General features: G+C 32.0%; 1 protein-coding gene across 1 annotated transcript; it reads left to right on the forward strand.

Moving 5' to 3' along the window:
- Positions 1–11271: 11271 nt before the first annotated feature.
- On the forward strand, positions 11272–14101 carry LOC121786354 (aluminum-activated malate transporter 8-like). The gene is made up of 5 exons (XM_042184971.1): positions 11272–11568; positions 11691–11831; positions 11963–12235; positions 12371–12501; positions 13150–14101. Exons 1-5 carry the CDS (start codon positions 11316–11318, stop codon positions 13762–13764), a joined length of 1413 nt encoding a protein of 470 aa, XP_042040905.1. The 5' UTR covers positions 11272–11315; the 3' UTR covers positions 13765–14101.
- The last annotated feature ends 7876 nt before the right edge of the window (positions 14102–21977 follow it).

Here is a 21977-nt window from a genome sequence, read left to right on the forward strand (position 1 = left end):
CTAGCCCGAAACCTGAGCTTTTAGGGTTAGGGCTGAGTTTTTATAACCCGAAATAAATCACAACCCGATTAGCCCGCACCCGATTGACCCGCAACCCGACAGGCCAGCCCGATTGACATCCCTAAATATATAGATAGGCATAGGCTAATGTTTTTTTCTTTTTTCAAGTAATTTAATTAAATTTGGGATAAGGAGCCACCTTTATTTCACGGTTACTTGAAAACTGGAGACCCCATTTGCACGTTCATTGGTCAATAACTTTTAATAACCAATTGGAAATGTGGTCCATCAAACCAATTAATAACGTTTGGACATACATGTCTTTTATTTTTACTAATATAAATTTATATTAATTTACTACTCCCTCGTCTGCAAAATGTTGTCCATGTTTGACTCGGCACGAGTTTTAAGAAATGTAAAGAAAAGTTAGTGGAATGTAGGTCTCACATTTATATATTAGTTTTATAATAGAATATTAGTGTAATGAGTTAGTGGAATGTGGGGACCATTTACTAAAAATGAAAAACAAAAAAAAGCAAAGTGGAGAGAACATTTCGCGGACGGACCGAAATGGAAAAACTGGACAACATTTCACGGACGGAGAGAGAAACATATAGTAAAAGTTCAGTGTCACTTGAACATAATGTACAACATATTTACTATTTACCTCATGGATCTCACACAAAATAGTTCATCTTTTTCAAAATTCTAGACATTCTAGATCAAGAACAATAATACTCCATTTATCTTCAGTTATCTATCAAAGAAAAAGAAAAGCATGTCACTTTTTATTAGATTTGCCACCCAATTAAAATAAAGTACTTCATTACATGACGATTTAAATATTAAAACCTTTTTTTAACATTCCTCTAATTCTCCCATGAAGGCCGACAACCTTTAACATTTTCGTTTTTTTTACTGTATAATTAATATGGAATATAATTTTATTCATGTAAATATGTAATCATTAACATGTTACGAAAACAATCTGAAGATGAATCTCAATTTGCAACATAATTTGCATTGATTTATTGCATACATTTGGAAGCATGTATACTTATGCATGCCCTCATCAAGTGCTGCATGCTTTTGTACCTCAAGCACCTTATATATGCACCAAAAAGATCTTATATTAATATTATTAAATGACATTACCAGCAAAACTTAGGGCTTCATCTTGAAAACTAGTACTATATCATAAAACTGTATATAAACTATATAGTTATATTTGGAATCTTGATATTATGATAAGGTTGTACAAATCAGCACCCACTGAGGTCCATTTAAGCTGCATCATGTGTCCTGGCAATATCATTGTTAATTAGGCTTATAATTATTTTTAGCATTTAATCTTCAATTTATTTGTTCTGCTAATTTTGATTAAAATTTAATTTTTAATAGTATTAAATTTAATAATACAAGGTAAAAGTAGAAATCAACTAAAGAAAGTGTCTGACTAAGACATTATATAAAGTCTAAAATAAAATCCAATAGCATACGATAAAAAAAAATAAAATCACACCCAAGTGAATGGAGCAAACCATTTGGTCATTCCTCTGTTGTTAAGTGCGCTAACTGTTGGGACAAGGGTTTGTCCTCTAGCTATCGGTAGGAGGATACCATGGAAAACCCAAAAAATCAAACCGATCTTAAAAGTAAAAATTAATTTTGAAAAATAAATATGTTATGTTTTGTTATTTCAATATTATACATTTGCATTTATAAGTTTATAAATAAGCTTAGCAAACACCCTATAAATCGAAATTAACTTATATAATCACATAAAAGCTTGATCAAACTTTCTTTCAAAAACCTCAGCCTAGCCGATTGCCCAAAACAAACTAACCCTAGCTATCATATTATTCATGTATAAATATTCGTGGAAAGTTCTATAATTTTGGTATGTATAGTCTTTATTAGCACGAACATTGGATGGTCCAAACCCTAGTCTAGATACTTCTTTTCGTGCAATAAAGCCATCTATATGTGTATATTAGTAACTGATGAACATCATTGGCTCTCTTGTTCCATAAATTAAATCACACCAATCCCCACTTATATTTATTTCTTTTCAATCTAATTAAATTGCTTGAAACGTCCAATTTCGTGCGACTCCTCATGCATATTCTGCCCTTCTCATTTAGTAAGTTCGAACAATAAGAAAATTAGAGGATTTCGAATTAATTAGTACTAGTAGGGAGTGCAACTGGCCACATGGTGCGGCCACCCTAATTAGAATTTGATAAATATCGACATCCGATTATTAAGTTTTAGTTAAGGGTTACTCAATTCTAGCTAAGAAATAGTTAATCCTAAGAATATTGAATAATTAACGGCTTCGGGATTTATCAAGAGATTAGGATTAATGAAGAAGTTTATGGTCGGCTACACCCATATTTATGGCTCTTCCTCTTCATTATCTACAAGCATTTGTTTTTATGGAGTATAAATTTAATTCATTTTGATTTAGTAGTTAGGCAAGTAGTCATTTTGTTGTGATAATTTAGTAGCTAGAGGGTTTGGTAGGCCCGAGTTAACCTTTTTCATAATAGAAATGCTACAAAACACCGGTTTTTCGAAGGTTAGCAGCGATGTGTATGGATTTGCAAACCAATAAAAGAATGGTGAACAAATGATCAATAAATAGAGCAAGCAATCTATAACAAGCTAGACATGATATAATTTGTGATAGTTATCATAATTTTGATTAATTAATTTATCTTGATTGGGTGTTTGATAGCTTAAGATAATTAGGACTTATATTATTTAAGTGTTTGGTACAACAAATTATAAATAGAGATAAAATTATAATTTTCAGAATTATCCTCATTAATTTAAGTTAATGACTAAACTATCCTTGAAGAATAATTGTTCTCTTCTATGGCACCTAAACGGCCCCTAAATAAATTAAACAACAAGGATAAGCAAGAAACAAGCCAACGTGGAACATTAACCACAAAAAAAAGCAAAGACAAAGCCTATTATAATATAAGCAAAAGGTAATATTGTAGTTCAATTTTACTTCTATTGCATAATATCGTTCGATTTTCCATTACAAAAATCAAGAAAGAAAAAAGAGAGTGATTATGAACATATGTGTTCATATTTTAAAAAGTAATTAATGTTTGGTGCGTTCAATCAAATTGATCATGCTATGTTGGGATTATGTTAGTAAAAGACAATTTATTACTTAAATTGTGTGATTTATGTCCTTGTCTTTGGAACATTCTGTTGAGGGACTCGACACAACTTCTCTGGCTTAACTTGTATTTATCTTATTTTTGGCAGTGCGTTTCTCTTTCTTATTTAAAAAGATACATGTGTGGTAGTTGAATTTTTTTTACATTAATTTGTAAATTTAGTAAAAAAAATTACAATCTTTTGATTAAAATGTCAAATTTCAATTTTCGCAAAGTATTCTAATTCATGAGTACCAAAAAAACGTTTGAGGACATATTTGTAAGAATTCAAAAATTGTGTTACAATTAAAATATCGTATAAAATTAATTATACAAGAACGAGAGTTTATACAACATATTGTGTTCTTAGTAGTATTGAATAATATACTCTTTTATTAATTACTCGATTTCCTCTATTCTTGTAGTTTGCATTAAGTTTTTGCGACGTTATTTCTTTCATATACTACTCCCCCGTCCCACAATAACAGTCATATTTTGTCAATTCGGTCCGCCCCACAATAAGTCGCATTTCACTTTTAGCATAAATGGTAAGTAAGTCTTACATTCCACTGTGTGTGCGAGTTGGCCAAGTGGTAGAGAGATTAATAATGCCCGAGGCCAAAGGTCTCAGGTCCAAAGTTCAAATCCTCCATGGTGCAACCATTAAATTTATATTCATTTAACTATTTAAAATACTACTCCATCTGTCCAAGAAAATTAGAGCACATTTAAAAAATGAAAGTTTTCAACAACTTATCTCTTACTTTTTTCTCTTATCTCTTACTAATAATATGGACCCCACATTACACTAACACTACTTTTCTCTTATTTTTTTTCCCTTCTCTCTTACTTTACCAATTCCACATTGAAACTCGTATCATTCACAATGTGTCCTATTTTTCGTGGATGGAGGGAGTGTTTACTTACTATTGTAGTACATATTTTAGTAGTTGTGTAACAATGTACTCCCTTTGTTTTATTATTAATTTCCAATTATTTAGCATATGTTTTGTAGAGAAATTAATTGAACAAGTATTAAATAATATAAGTCTAATTTTATCTTAAAATGATATACTTAATCTGTTTCTTCATAGTTGAGTAATTTTTTTATTTCAGGAATTCCTTGATAGCTAAGTCATATATATGGTAATACTTAACTTACTTTTTCTTTCCTACTTCATTCTCTCAAATTTTTCTTTCTGTTAGTTTATCAACTTTTTCTTAGACAAGGTTCTTAAACTCCATATCCAAAAATTCCGCTTAAATTATAAAAGAACAAAGGGAGTAACATCAATATAGCCTAGATCTTAAACTCAAACCCTAAATTAAAGAGGGCAATTAATTAAGGATAAGCTGAATATGGGCCCACACGCGGCATATGAAAAAAAAAAAGAATCCACACAAATGGGTCCCACAGAAGGCCACGATGGGCACAAGATTCGCCGGCCACGGGACCCACTCATTCAATTCTTTCTTCTCTGATTTTATCAGATGTAGCTACCAGCCAATCACGGGGGCCCACGTGGAAGTTGAGAAAATGATGAAAGCCTAGAGGAGGTGTGGGGCCCAGCACCTTATTGATTTTGCATATTGATTGTGACTCGTGTCGGCAGGACACGTGTCGAGTGTATAGCAGCACGGGGTAGGAATAGCCATACAGTAAGAGATAAATTAAAAATAACTGAAATATTAGTAATTAAAAAATGAAACTTATTTATTTTTAAAAAATACTACTATAAATAAGGAATAACATTGGCTATAGACTTAACAAAAAAAAAATAAAAATTATGTATCTATTTTTAATGGATGAACGAAGTACTGACTTAAAAAAAGTTTGGAACGGCTTTTAAATTTATAGATTACTCAATTGATAAGGTAAATTTTTGGGTCTATATCATATCTCCATGCCAGTTTTTGGCATCAAAAAATTATGGTCAAGCCAGTTATGGTTTCAGTTCATTCTTTAATCTAGATTGTCTTGCCATAATTCTTGAACCGTCGAAATCTCTATCGTCAACCCTCAGTATTACCTTCATTTATGCCATTCATCAAACAAGATCAGAGTTGTGTAGTAAAAAGAAACATATTTTTCATGACAGTATTATTAATAACGTTATTGAATACACAAGAAATATTGTTAGAGAAAGTAATAATTACTATATTATAGAAAAGCGTCATTTCATGTGACATTGATAACAAATCCCCAATTATTCTTTTAGTTAGTACAATATATTGACCAGATTCTAACTAGTTAATAGAATAAGGACGACTTAATTACATCGAAACACATCCTTATCAATGATTGTATGTATAGTCTATAGCCTACCATTTCACATTAGGATTGAGAAGAATTTCCAAAATAAAATGAAACACAAAGAGTGACATGTGTATATTATACTAATAGGGGGATTATTTACTTCCTTTATCATTGTATATATAGTCTTTACAGTTCTTCTAGTATTTTATTTTCAGCATTATGTTTTCTATCATTACTGAGGTAGTGACTAGGGAGAAAGATCAATGACAACTTCACTAATGGATAAATTAATGGATTTTTTCATGTTTACTTACAAAAACTTTCTTCTATACAAGATCTCGAAGCCCCAATAACTAAGAAACTTTCATTTGTGCACATATCAAAATACAAAAATTCCTAATTAATTTCCAAGTTCGTATGAAACAACATTATGAAATCCAGATGGACACTAATTTCCATAAATTCAAATGCAATATGTCTTAACTTCATCAAATTGTTGGATTCAATTCTTAAATCTCAAGGAGGGTCCATTTGTTTTCGAAGTTAAGTGTGTTTAGTGAAAACAGGTCCAACATAAAGTAGGCCCATCATTGGAGCTCACTCACAAATGATACAGAGCCCACTATGAATTATTCTAACAGGCCCATTAAAAGCCCATTGTAAATAATTCTAACAGGCCCGTTATGATGTCTTAACGAGTTATGTCTCAATTGATAGATTTTATCACTCAAATCTTCAAATGTTTTCTAATAAAAATTTCAAATTTTAGTAGAGGCTATGTGTGTTACATTGTTAGATTGTTTTGCCGCTTTTCAAACGTCATATTTTGAAATTTTAGAGTAAACCATGCTTGATTTTGAATCCTAGCCTTGTCTTAAAGTTTAGAAAAAATATACTAAGAGTGTAGGTCCTTCAATTTCAGTCTCTTGTATTTTAATACTCCCGTCCCATAAAAATATGTGCACATTCTATTTTTAGAAAGTTATATCAAGTTAATAATATAGGTCTCATTATCCATTAACACTACTATTAATATAGGTCTCATTATCCATTAACACTACTATAACTATCATTCTCCTCCTCTCTTTTACTTTACCATATCATTCTCTTCATCTCTCTTACTTTACTAATTTTATCTTAATTCTCGTGTCATACACCTTGCCCATATTTTTATGGGACGGAGGGAGCATTTAATATTAGAATTGCTAATTAGAACCATTTATATACAATTTAGAGTTTACTGTTTTTAGACTTAATTTGCAAAATAACAATTAAATATTGATTTATTTGAAGCTATTACCTCATAATTGGAATATCTTTTTTTAATTTCAAATTTTATACAAAATATTAATTGTGATTCATTACATATCAATTATTTTTATGTTAAATCAGTATTCTGTTAAAATAGTAAACGTAATGAATTTGGTGGGGTTCGAAAGGTTTAAATAGAATATTCGAACTGCATTAACATCATAGATGATAGTGATCAAGAATTATGGCAAAATTGGTGCTACTTTTCGGATGATAAAAATAGTTCATTTTCCAATTGTGTGGATGATATAAGAGGCCGTGCACATGCTTTACTTCTCTTTCATTCCACTTATTGGAGTGACTTATATAGAGTTCTTCTCAATTAACTAATTAAGTGTGTTTCTATATATGTATCAAAGGGGTTTTGTATAAACTCTTCTTGTGATAGTAAAAATTACTTTATCCGTCCCTAAAGAGTATGCACTATTTCTTTTTTTATCCGTTCCCAAAGAGTATGAATTTTCAATTTTGGAAACTCTCTTCTCTCTAATGAGGTGAGACTCATTCTCCACTAACAATACTCAAAAAACTTTTTCTATCTCTCTCTTATTTTACCAATAATGCATTAAAACTCGTGCCGAACCCAAAGTTCACTCTTTGGGGACGAAGGGAGTACCATTTTCTATCTTTGTCTAGTATCAGTTGTTTGGCAGTGGACAACACAAAGATTCAATACAAATTAAGTTTGTAAAGTATAAAAGTCATATAAAGATAAAATGATTGAAGATTTGAATATATTATGGTAATTGGTGCAAAACTTATCAAAGAGGGAAAAATTTACCAAAAATTCAATCAATTTTTTGTATCATTTGCAAGTATAGGATGTAATATATAAAGTATATAACTATAAAAGTTGTTTTCTTGTATTATTGTATATACTACTATATAGTATCATATTGTATATGTAATTTGAGGGAATATTTTATTTGGTCCGCGTACTTTGTTAAAGTATCATATTTGGTTTATAACATTTGAAAATATTCTATGAGTTCCATTAACTTTAACGTAACATTATTTGAGCTACTTTTTTCAGGTTTTAATTTTTTTCGGACGAAAATATCCTCAAATCCATGAAGAGCATTTATCCGTCCAAATAAGTTCCAAAATAACACATCCATGTGATTGTGGAGCATAGGGGCGTATCCACATGGGCCTTTGGTGGGGCATTTGCCCCTCAAAAATTTGTATATATACTAATATTTCTTCAAATTTATATATTTGTTTGAATTCTTTCTTAAATGTCCTTGCTCAATTATTTAATTTTTTGCTTATTCATAATTTTGCCCCTCTTGATTTTAATTCTTGCCTTCGCCCCTGGTGGAGCAATAAGAAAGCAACAAAAAAATTACCCAAAAATCGAATTGTGAAATACCAATTGAAATTCTCACCTCAATTACGACGTTTTTAGAGCTAAAAATGATAAAACTAAAGGAATAAACGAAGAGTATATTTGATCGGTGATACATGTAACTAAAAACAAAGAAAGTTATGAACTCAAAGGTGAAAAACATTGTGATTTATTAGATGTTGATATCGATACAACTTCAATGCAGGTAAGAAGGTAGAAGTTTTTGTCAACGCCTAAACGTCAGCAGAAATGTCGTGTACCAAATTAAAAAAACCATTTAAATAGTTGGGAATTTTCTTGGAAATTATCACCAAAGGAAGCTTTAAAGTTTTAGAATTTTGATACTCTTAAATTGGAAAAAAAAGAGAAGAGAAGAAAAATAAAACCTTGAAGTTTGTCTTTTCCTTCTTAATGCTCGCCTGCCCATAGCATTTTTTTTCTATGAAAGTTTTTAATTTGTAACACTAATAATATGCACTTATATTTTGTTGCAATTTATTCGCAAAGCCGAAGAATCGGTCAAATTGAACTGTCGTGGCTGATTTTAAACTTAATTTTATACATTTGATTTAGTCGAAATTATTTGCAGAATAAAACAAATGTTTTGATTTAAAAATGTTAATACCGACTAAATTTATAATTTTACTATACAATGTTTAAGAATAAAATTTAAATATGTTGTTTTAACATATTAATTTTTTTAAAAATGAAACAAATAGGAGGGCATGATAATCATTCCCATTCCACTTTAAAAAAAAATTTAAGCTATTCGAAATTCGCCACTGAGAGGCTCTCAACTAAAAAGAGTTGAGAGCATCAACATCACATATATAGTTGAAGGAATGTTTATGACATATTATTGCAATATTTTAAAGAACTATTGGTTCTTAGAATCACAAATGCTGGTCAAATTTAATATTTCCACCTAATTAATATTTCAAATCAAAATATTCTCATATTGTCATTTAATTAATATTATTACGTGTGAGTATTAAATAATTCAAAGAAGAAACTCCTTAAAATTAATTGCAATAGAAGAATACCACGGATTTGATCAAATCGAAACTTGCAAGTATCATCAATATTACGAACAAAACTTAGTACTCATGTATAAAGGTCATGACTTTATTACGATTTTTATTGATATAATGAAAATTGATGGTAGATTTCAGCAACATTTATAACAAAAGCGTGAAGCGCAATTAATTAAGTGGAGAGTCGCATTAAATCAACATGATGACGTCATTATATATCTTGGTTTCCGTACGCAACAATTGATATGAGCCGTACGTTTTAGAGACTCAAGTCCACTTATCATAAATATCACTTTGACAAACACTCAACCTTTCATATATATTAATAAGATAATAGTATACATTGAACTCAATTTCCTCTTTTCCTCCACATTTATTATTTCTTGTCAACTGTAAATTCGACCGGTTTAGGCAAATCTGCTGAAATTTTGTGGAATATCGAATGGGATATCACTAATCTGTGACAACTTTATTAACTGGTAATTAGCTATACACTCGTGCTAACATACATCTAATTAGCTATCAACTTTTTTAAATACAGAATTTTGTATTAAAAAATACAGATTTGGAAAGTGGCGTTCACTCTCCCTCATAAATTGTCCCTCAGTATATCTTTTCTCTTAGTTATTATATGTATATGTGACATTTGAGAACCAAATAATTAATACTAATTTTGAATATAGAAAGAAATATTTTCACCGGTGGATAAAAATATAACTTTAAAAATAAGGATGCATAAAATAAGATTAATTTAGTGTAGAACCAAATATGGGTGTTCGGTTTGCAAGATTGTATCCCGGATTAAATATGTAGTGTGTTTGGTTCATGAGATAACTCAATCCTAGATGGATAATCATTGGATAATTAGTCATAGCTTACCCATATGACTAAAATAATCTAGCAACTCAATCCTAGATTATATCTTGGTATTATTTTATATTGAAAACCGAACACAACCATAGTGTATACAATATTAATGTATGTGTATATATAGAGGAGTATTAATTTGGCACTTGTCAAACCGAGTTTTATTTAAGATAAGTGGTGGGAAACAGCACTCGACGAAGAACTAAAAGTGAAGTTTATTTATTGTTTAATTAATAGGCAAGTTGCACCTTCGCCGAAAAATAGTTCTTAGTTTTGATGATTGTAAAGTAGCTACTTTTCTCATCATAACTGGATCAAACATAAAACATTAATTAGAATTAATTCATTATTAATAAATTTTATAATCAGTATCAAATGTAACTCACTTTAGTATTTGAAGTAAAATTCGGTACTTTAGACTCATTATCATATGATATGTTCAATCTAATTACAATTATAGAAAAATAAACAAAGATAAAAGAAAAGAGTGAATATTTATGCAATTACGATCGGTTAGATATACGTTGTGACGTGTCCAATCAACCCCAATTGCAATTCAACTCAAATTATTGATTTTCATTAAAAATGAATCATATTTGAGTACAACTTTGATTCACACCTATTGAAATTTTAGAAAAATTATAAACTAAAAGTGATATTTTTATATTTTAATTTATTTTCAAAAAATAATATTTTTTTTCCTTTTTAGTAATATGGTATGCCACTTTTTCAATGTTTCCTACCATTTTTTCATCTATCTCTTGATTAATCAATTTTAATTAACATTTTTAATCACTTTTTCTCTTTCTTTGTGCCATCTACTACCAGATTAATATTGATAACAGACAGAGGTAGTATGAAAATAAAACCATATAAAAGTAACAGTAATAAATTAGTTATGCATATGAGTACTAAAATTTGCATTCTATAGAATAGAAGGGTTTTTCATCACCTAGTCCACATAAGTGTCTAGATGAAATTATATTGATATTCAAACAAAACACACCTTAATTAATAAGTAAGATGTTTCTTTCAAATTAAAAGGTCTAGTAAATGCAAATGCGAATATGACTTGTAACTTAAAAAGAACTATGTTTTCCTCAATTCATATTTAAAACAAAATCACTCCACTTTTATTATCTGTAAAATCATGCCATGGTTACATTTACTACCACTTTCTCTCTCTCTCACACACGCAAACTCACACTATCATCTCCTACTTTGCCTATATAAGTTGGAAGCTCACCATAAATCACCATATCACCATCACTCTCTTGAGCTTCTCTCTCCATTTTCCAAAAAAAAAATAAAAAAATTATATGATGGAGATGAACTCACAAAGCCAAGAGAAATCATACATGGCCTCCATTCCTTCAAAACTCCATGAATTCATCAAGAAAATAAAGAAAATCGGAGAAGAAGATCCAAGAAGGATCATTCACTCCACCAAAGTTGGATTGGCTTTGACACTAGTCTCCTTCTTCTACTACTTCCGGCCACTCTACGACGGCTTTGGACAGGCCGGGATGTGGGCAATCTTAACCGTCGTAGTTGTCTTTGAATTCACAGTCGGTAAGTAAAATTTGAGTATAATGAGTTATTAAAAGTGAAACGCGACATTTAACCGTTAATGTCTTAAAATTGCAACATGTAACATTTTAACTTAATTTATAAATATTTCAAATTTGAACCAGGCGGGACCCTATCGAAAAGCATAAACAGAGGCTGTGCGACGCTGCTAGCCGGGGCATTGGGTGTCGGGGCCGAGTATTTGGCCGGTGTCTGTGGCGAGAAAGGCGAGCCCGTTGTTCTTGGACTCATGGTCTTCTCTCTAGGTACAAATTGTTAAAGATATATATATAACTGGTGTGGAGTTTATAGACCAATTTGGTCCGTAACAAATTAATTAATCAACAAATTAATATTTTAAAAACTACTAATTAATATGCTATAAATGCAAATGCAGCTGCGGTTTCTACATTTGCAAGGTTTTTTCCAAATGTGAAGAGGAAGTATGATTATGGGGTGTTGATATTCATACTGACATTCAGCCTTGTGGCGGTGTCGGGTTACCGGGTCGGGCAGATACTGGAGCTGGCCCATCAGAGGCTCTCGACTATACTCATAGGCGGGGCGACTTGTATGATCATATCCATATTCGTTTGCCCGGTTTGGGCGGGTCGGGATCTGCACTTCCTCGTCGCTGGAAACATTGAAAAGCTTGCTGCTTTTTTGCAAGGTATTTACTGAATTTTAGATGTGTCTTTTTGTTCATAGAAGGAATAGATGGTAATCACGTTGTTGGATTCTTTAAGTGTGACCTTTTTTAAAAAAAATTTATTGTGTTAATTTTATTTTGTTTTTTTGTTAATAGGATTTGGGGGTGAACTTTTGGCTTGTGGTGGGGATGAGAGTAGCAAGGATTCAAGTGGGAAGAATGTCGAGAAATCGTTTCTCAATGGCTATAAAAGCGTGCTTAATTCTAAGGCCACGGAGGAATCATTGGTGAGTATATTAATTAATATGGACATTTTATTTTGTATTCTTAGAATGGCTTTATTTTACCTTAATGGACTTCTGATATAAGACGGATGTAGTACTTTCTACAACGCTTTCATTTCTGTTCCTTGTTTAGTTGAAACATAAAAAATAAGACCTCTTTAGAAGTGTATGTTATCGGGTTGGACCAGCCTTCGATCAAATTAATCCAAACTTTAAATTCAAATATACTACTTCCTTCGTCCACGAAAAATAGGACACATTGTGAATGACACGAGTTTTAATATGGAATTGGTAATAAGAGGGAAGGAAAAACAGTAAGAGAGAAGTAGTGTTAGTGGAATGTGGGATCCATATTATTAGTAGGAGAGAAGTTGTTGAAAACTTTCCTTTTTAAATGTGCTCTATTTTTTGTGGACAACAAAAAATGACAAATATGCTCTATTTTTCATGGACGGAAGGAGTATTAAGTTAGTCATTTTTTAGTTTAAATCCAAATATACTGCTTAATCAGTTAGATTTGGTCAACTGCTAGCAACCCCATGATCGAAATCATATGGTTCCATCCTAAATCTATAATATCACATTATACTTAATCATCAATTAATCTTTTTTTCTCTGTCTTTCCTCAATTAAATTGTTAATTATGTGTAGGCAAATTTTGCATGGTGGGAGCCTCCTCACGGCAAGTTCAAATTCAACCATCCATGGAAGCAATACTCCAAAATCGGAGCTCTAACAAGGGAATGCGCATGTTTAATCGAATCCCTAAACACAAACACAAATTCCAAACCCCTCACCCCATCGCCGGCGTCCGAGTTCAGCGCCAAAATCCGGCAACCGTGCGTCGAAATGAGCACGGAATCCGGCAAGGCCCTCGCCGAAATCGCCGCCGCAATTAAAAAAATGAGGCGGCCGCCACCGTCCGCAGAGGCGCACGTGCAAAGCGCCAAATCCGCGGCGGATCGGCTGCGGAGCGTTCTCCAGAACTCCTCGCTGCCGCCGAAGCCGGACCTGCAGGAGGTGGCGCCGCTGCTCGTCGCCGCGTCGGTGCTCATCGACGTTATTAGATGCGCCGACGGAATCGCGGCGGCGGTTGGCGAGCTTGCGAGGGAGGCGGGTTTCGAGGGTTTGAAGACGAACGAGGCGGCGGCAGCGGCGGTTCATCGGCGTGGGATTGTTAGCCCTGTGGATGACGGTGATCATGTGGTGGTTGAGATTCAGGCGGCGGCGGCGGACTCGCCGGAAAAGAAGATAATTAGTACTTAATTAATTATTAATTATTAATAGTGTTTAATTTAGCTTAATGTGAAAAATATATAAGTGTCGCAGTACTTATACATGAGACCGGGTATTTTTATACAATACTTTGGTCGATGATGTATAAGTCACGGTTGTGATATGTATTTTATAGTACTATAAGTCCGATGAATTAAATAATGTATATTCGAATAGGCAAATTATGTATATTCGAATAGGCAAATTCATATATACTGTTATTTGATTTTCCTATATTTGAAAACACGCAAATTGTAGTCATATATACTCTATCCGTCCCAAGATAAGTGACTTACTTCTTTTTTGCCCTCGTTTTAAAAAAATGATACTCCCTCTGTCCTATGTTACTCGCACTTTTCATTTTAGGCCGTAAATTTCGGATTGATTTTTTAGTGTAATTAAATTAGAATTTTAAGTGCAATAAGACATTATTTAATAAAGGAGCTCTTAACTTAATCTAACATATTAATTAAATACATTAATTCTAACTTAAACTATAAATAGTGTAAGTAGTTTGTGACGTGCCGAAAAGTAATATGAGACGGGGGAGTATAAAATAAATAGAGTAGAGATAGTAAAGTAAGAGAGAGAATTATGTAAAGGAGAGTCTTCTCTACGTCATTCTTATTCTTACTCTACTTTTTCTCCACCTCAAGCTATTTTTGGGTATATAATTACTCTATACCCTATTTTAAATAGATAAAGTGACGATAGTTACAATTCTAACACAAATTTTAAGTCTTTTCGAAAATCGGTCACGTAGCAAATGTTTGTTAGATTAATCTAACCACTTTTTGGTATCCACATGTAAATTATTTAATTGATCTTTGACTTTTTAAAATTATTTTTGGGTATAACTTCTAGCACTGAATATTGATTAGCACGATAGAGAATGATCCCATTATAAGGATTTCAAATTTCACAAATAAGGAAAATATCTATGCATTCTGTTAATTGATAAGTCAAGTGATACCAATATAATGATCCTATTCTTTTAAGTCAACATTGAAGTGTCTATTCAGCTCTAGTCCTTGCAAATATTTCACTTTTAAACCTGTTTAGTATTGACCTCAAGTTTTTGGCCTTAGCAGAAAATTAATCGGTAGCTATAAGAAATAGATTGGATAGTCTCATTGCCATAAAATAATAGTATAGGTCGAACGTGTCAAATATTCATACATATATTAGTAAGAACGTGTCAAAAATAGGATGAGTATTCATTGTCAAGTATGTTTGCTGAATTTTGTAATTATTGATTGTTATAGATGTGGAAAATTGAAAATCTAGTTAAGATCATGTGTTATTTAACAACATATAGGTAATTCCTTGTTTTGAAGAACACATAGTGATTCAAAATGCCGAAAATAAATTTAAAATGTCTCCATTTTTTTATTAGTCGAAAAATGCTCGAGTCGGCAAGCAAAGGTTCAAATCAAGCAGTCCAAAGCCAAGCAGCAAAAGCTAAAATAGAAGGAAAAATAACAACACGATAATATTCCAACAAAATAAAACTTAAAAGACGAGACAAAGCCAGCCAACTACATTGCCTAAGAAACACCTAATGAATTAAAAATGTCTCCATGTATGGTTGAAAATGAAATGTCAATGATGGTTGACTTTTAACTTCTTCAAATTAACCATAAATATTAGTATAATTTTTCCTACTTTATATTTGACCAATTTAATGTATTAATATACGTGTTATTCATGCTGCCTTAGTCGTGCAACCGGGGAACTCGGATACATTGCCACACGTATAAGATTATACATTTAGTTGCCATTTTTAAATTGAAGAAAATCTAATTCTTTTTCTAGTTTTTTCATTGTCGAATGTGACTACTACATTCTTAATTCTTCAAACTATATATATAAATAGAAAAAAAATTCAAGTACACGTTTATACTATTTCCTCGTAAGATCAAAGGTCAATTATCACTTTTCTGCATTGATTATAGATCAAATCTGTATGCAATTTCAGTATAATTTGATACCATTAATTAAGAACAAAATTAAGACACGACATTTATTAACAAATGAAACAAAACATAAATTAATGGGTGGTTTATGATGGGATGGAAAGCACTAAACCGACCAAAAAAAGCAGCTATTAGTACGACCTCCGTAGCTGACTTGAAATCCAATAAAGATTAGTCCTAATCATGCTTTCTTGATTTAAGTCAATATAAAAGGTTTGATGGAAGACAAAAGAAGATTAATTTAATTCAAACCTATATTTTAATTGCAAAAACTAATTAATGGGTCAAGAAATCATTTGGCACCACTAATCGCACCTTTTTTTCTTCAGAAAAGTCTAAAATTGACGCCACAATACAACTAGTTGCACTTTTTTATATGGAGTATAATTTTATAACTTAATATTTAATGAAATTCGATGGTACAACTATTTTTGTCCCAAATTAAGATCCCACTGCAATTCTCTGACCAACACTTATTTATTTTAAGATGATCTATAGCCTCACAGATCAACTTGCATATATATTTTTATTTTTTCTGAATTTTTGAAAAGTAGATGTACTTATTAATTTTAAATTTTTTGTTGTATCTCTGTCTCATTGCTGACAATCTCCACCACCCAAATTGCTGTGTGCATGAAGGCATATTCTAGAATCACTATTACGACTTGTTAATTATCCCTCTTAAGCATAATTAACCCATGTGATTGATAAAATTAATTGGATGACGTGGGATTCACCTTTACTAGTACAGGAACACATGTACTAATCGATCATAGATTTGGATTGTTCTAGTTAGGTGAAAAGATTGATGGTGGTTGTCCATGTTGATTAGCAATATAATTAACTATGGAGATAGTATATTTATACTATTGTTAAACTTCCTAAAAGGGGTATATATGGTTTGTGATATAGTATAATTAATTAATATCTTGTATTAATTAATTTCAATAAAGTTTTATTGGGAAATTTCCTTATGTTTTGCTAGAGATTATTGAATGAGATGATGGTGCCCAGAGTTTTTCTTCACTCATTGTCACTTGATCAAAAAATTTCTATGATATTAATGATCCATCTTGTGGAGACATACCATTAATAACCCCACACCATCTTAACCATCAAGTCAATTAAGAACATGGCCCTCAAGTCCCAATATAATGATCCATGGCAAACACTTTCCAAAATCGTTGAAATGCTCTAAATGTGGATGAAGTTTTAGTAAGAGTTATAAATTGAATAATGCTATGCGGCCACATTATGGCCAGCCATAAATTAATTAAATAACAAAAAAAATTGATTTTTTTTCAAATTTTTGGTTTAATACTACTTGATTTTACTTTTATATCATCTTCATTATATGTTGCTCAACATGTTAGTGTTGCTCTTTCGTAGTTTTTGCTCAACTTATTACTACTGTCATTTCTTGATTGTTGCTCAACGTATACACTAATTCGTGATATTAATGTGTTTTACGTAATGGAATTCAAAGATAAGTATCAACTCACAAGTCCATTCACACACATATAAGTTTATATCGGTAATTCTAATTTTTTTATACATGTAAATGGACTAAATTAACTCTTTATGGCCGGCCACATTATGGCAATTTAGCATCACTCTTATAAATTTGCATAAATAAAAAAAATGAGAGAGAGATAGAGAGGGATTTTCAGACACGTATAAATGAGTGCGATTGCTTTACGTCAGCTTGTCCTAATATGATTATAAGCATCCAAAAGCAACAAGTTAGATTCAAATCAATCTAATTATCAGAGCTCACTTCCACAACATGCAACTCTACGCAACTTTATAAATGTGACAAATCAAATTCAAATTTTTTGAGCTCGCATTTGATTCATAATATGAATAAAAAAATTTAGCAAAGTTTTATAAGTACATATATAATCCATAACTATATATGAAGAGACATCTGGTGAGATTTGTTTGGAATTATAATTATAATTATAATACAATTGAACTCTAAGTGATAAAATTATAATTATTTCGAATATTAGTTTATAACTGATCAGTAGAATTATCATTTTACGAATCTTAATCAGTGAGACGGTGCTAATCAGATAAGTTTTTGTATTATTGAATTTATTTGTGTATGTGTGTGACATGTTACTCTTCATCATATATATGAATAAATAAATAAATCTCATCCACTAGATAGAAAATCTTTTTGGATATCAAAATCTATTAGCAATAAAAAGAAAATTTAAAGTAACAAGATACCTAATGCTAGCTAGAACGCGTATAAACTTGCTTTTCTGCCCTAGCTAGGGTTGGAGACGAACTCATATATAGATAAATAAATCATTCGATTGTATTCGTATCAAGATATAAATAAAGTTATGCTATTTATAAAATATTTCAAATCAAGTAAAATATAAATCAAATTATATTATATATCCATTTACAAACCGCAGAGTTTCGGGTTGAGATAAAAAAAATCAGCTGAATAATTAAATCATAGTAACTATTTTCGTGTTAGTAAATGTTAGTTATAATAGAATCATTTGGATTTTCATTATATTTTTAAAAATTTGGGTTATTTTTACAAATGACTTCAAAGTGTGACATAAACTACAATTAACGCTTTATACAACTTAAGGAGACAAACAATTTGAGTGACCTAAAAAACACATTAAAGTACTAAAGTAAGTCTTATGCTTCCAATTAATCAATCCACTAAGTTTGCCAGCCATGTCTTTATGTTTTAATTAAATCATGATTAGGCATCATATCTTTACTTGTTTTGAGCAATTCTTTCAATAAGCCTACTTATGATATCAAGGCGAAATTTTGGACTATAGTCTGATAATAATATTTATCAAATAAACGCAATAGATAGTGCATTTAGGATTTAGGAATCTACTTTTCTATCTCTTTGCTTTTAAATTTTGATACAATGATTATAAGAAAAACGATTTTTTAAGGCGGGGGATTAAATCTTTTCTTTTTAATCAACTATTTAATTGCTAAAACTGTAATAACAAAAGTATCACAATGAAATTAGTAGTAAATGAGAAACCAAACTGATCACACAAAGTTGGATTAAACCAAACATTTGATAGGTTTCAATTTGAAACCTCAAGTTTTCACAATTGGATTTTGATCGAATGGCTCTACAATTTTGTTTTAATCATACAATAAAAAATTATATTACATAATCATAATTTTGGTGGACGACTTAAAAATTTATGGTATTGTGATAATAAATTTATTTTTGAAAAGGAATGAATTATTTGAATCAGTTCGGTTGGATGGATTTAATCATTGAGTGGATATGGGCCTGGCTCAAATCTGAGTTTGAATGGTAATTTGTAAGCCCAAAAGGTGGGTATGGTAATTCATCAAATAGCTAAAGTTGAAACTATTCATAGCCCATGTATTATAATTGTAGCTTCCACTAATTCTTTTTTTGTAAATTTACTGGTGAACTCTATATATAGCCCACAGTTATTCATATCAATAATCTTTTATGTTATGTTATTTCTTTATATAGATCTTCCTTTGGAATATGTAACTAAATTTTCCTCACTAACTAATACTCCATCCGTCCCAACTAAATTGAGTCGTATTCCCTTTTTAGATGTCCCAACTAAGTTGAGTCATTTTTTTTTAAATAACAAAACATCGAATCACTCTTACTTTATTCCACCATCTACTTTACTCTCTCTTCATCTTTCCTATTTTATTCATCACTCCTAGTTTCCAATATAATTTCTTAATCTCTGTGCCCAAAAGATTTGTCTCGACTTATTTGAGATGGAGGGAGGGGAGTACATGTTTTAGGCAAGGTTACTATATCAATTACCACCAGAGCCAAATCTCCCAAATTTATTGATCTCAATTGTTTGGTTTCATGATAATGATTTCTGTTTGTTGTTTTTCCTTGGTTTGGAGAATGTGAGATAAGGTAAAGTCATATTATGGATGATGCGAGTTTGTATACTAAAACTCACATCATAAGTAATGTATACTAAAAAAATATTGTAAAAATAGAAATAGACTAATCTAATAGAATATACCAAAACAATAAAATAAATTAATTTTTTGGACGGTGGAAACAAAAACCTTTCTTTGGAAATTGTTACTTAATCTGCCTTAATATCCCATTTACTATAATAATTCCTAATTTATTTATAGTTAATGAGGTTAAAATGTAGAGAGTGTATAATTTCGGAAAAAGTAAGTTTCCTTTATTGACAACTGTAAATAATTAAAAAGACTAGCCTAACAGAAAATCACACTTAATCCGTCAATAAATCTAAAAGTGGGTGTAGAATAATAGAGAGAGAAGGGTTGGATTTGTTATGGTCGTTCAACTTTCAAACTCCCCAAAACAAAAATTCGTTTAACCAAGAAATATAAAACGAAATCTAAATCCACCATAACATTATCATGATATATAAAAATTTATAAGATATTATCATTGAAAATTCATATCTAAGATCTTCAATCCTAACCCAACCATTAATTTACAATATTAACCTTCAGAAATAGCAAAAGAACAAAACAACCGTTAATATCCCAGTGGCATAATGGTCAATCGCAATATCATCACGCAGATGAAGCTGCCTACGTACGGAGCTCGTGCCCACGGTGTTGCCATGGGCCGCACTCACAAGATCATGGCTCATTAGAGCCCGTTTTCCAGAAATAGTTAATCTAATCTATTCACGCAAAATATAGAGTTAATTACTTTTAATAGCATTTATTCGGCCGATTAATCGGCCCTAACCGCGTGGCGAATTGAGTCACCACTTCATCATTGATGCAGTGGTGAAACGACGTCGTACCTCCGTTCCTCTCCGCGTTCCAGCACTCCTCGCAGAAGGCGTTGCCACGATCTCCGCTTCCGTCCACCGCCAGCCACGTCGGATCAAACAAATCGCCTCTCGGAAACTGCAATTCCGCGCCTCCTCCTCCTTCCGGCTGAGAAATCCGATCGCACAGCGGGGCCGGTTGATTCCTCCTCAGCAGAACCAGATGCGGCTCCGGCTGAGCAATCCGAGCCACGAAATCGGCTCCTCCGCCAATCATCCTCTCCCTTCGGCTCCTCGACTTGCGGGACCGCTTCAGTATGACGAGGAAGCAGCACTCCTTCAGGCGGCAAATCGCGGCGAAGTTCGCCTTACCAGTGACCGGAATTCGGCGGCGATCGTCGGAAAACGACGATTTCCTGTTCCTCCTCCGATTGACGAGGTATATCGAGATCTGATTGGGCGAGATCCCGATCATTTCGCTCAGAATCAGCTGGAAGGACTTGTAGTCCATGGCAGGGGTGACTCTGACGTCGCCGATGTCCATCTCCCTCTCGCCGTCGAAGAAGGCCACCGGGAAAACGCCGTCGTCCACCATGAATCCGCGTCGTATTCACGGGAAAAAGGAGGGGGTTTTTATATAGGAAGGAAAAGGAGTGGGTTTAGAGGGGATATAGTTGGAAATAAATTGTGGCGTGGGGATTAAATGGGGAATTTAATAAATAATCGTGCAGATTGTGTGGGGCTTCGGAGTAGCTTCGAGAGGGTGCTTTCTGGTAATTTCTTGGATTCCAAGCAAACAATGTGGCCAATATAATCACCGCGTCAGGTCCAGACCTATTTTTTTAAATTAAAAGTAATGATTTAGTTTCAATTTTTAATGTGACACGAATTATATTTCTTTTTTTTTTGTTTCGTTTTATGTGTATATGATTATTAATCATGTACGGATTGATTAGGGGATGTGATTTTTTTAGAGAAAAACTACGTGTTCATTATTAAAAGGTCGTACGATATATCTTAGCGACAACCAATCTCAAACATAGTCTTAGTTTTTTAGATAGAATAATATATAATGATATGTACATTGTGAGATAAATTAAGATATTAATTTTACATTATCTTTTCATTTTTTTGAGCTTACATTATCTTTTCATTTGTTAAGTATGTATTGAAACAAGTTTTAGGGAATTCATATCACTCTTTCTCATTGATAATCACAAGATTTACATGCCTCTTTATAGGCCTTCAAGAATACAAATAAGGTAAGATTGATTTCCCTAACCATATTCTCTATACAAGGTAAATATCAATTTCTAATTAATCGTGATCACAGGAAATCAGCTACGGAAAATCTTTCCTTCCACGGTGAGATCTTTCCTTCCAACACTCCCCCTCAAGTTAAGTAATGGGATCACCGATACTTAACTTGTCCAATACATCTCGAAATGAGTGAGAG

Source organism: Salvia splendens, chromosome 22 (assembly GCF_004379255.2).
Source record: "Salvia splendens isolate huo1 chromosome 22, SspV2, whole genome shotgun sequence".
In the NCBI taxonomy this organism is placed as follows: domain Eukaryota; kingdom Viridiplantae; phylum Streptophyta; class Magnoliopsida; order Lamiales; family Lamiaceae; genus Salvia; species Salvia splendens.

Coding starts and splice junctions, on each gene's coding strand:
- LOC121786354 (XM_042184971.1), top strand. CDS start 11,316: ATGATGGAGATGAACTCACAAAGCCAAGAGAAATCATACATGGCCTCC. Junction 11,569..11,690: donor TGTCTTTGAATTCACAGTCG/GTAAGTAAAATT, acceptor AATTTGAACCAG/GCGGGACCCTATCGAAAAGC. Junction 12,236..12,370: donor GCTTGCTGCTTTTTTGCAAG/GTATTTACTGAA, acceptor TTTTGTTAATAG/GATTTGGGGGTGAACTTTTG.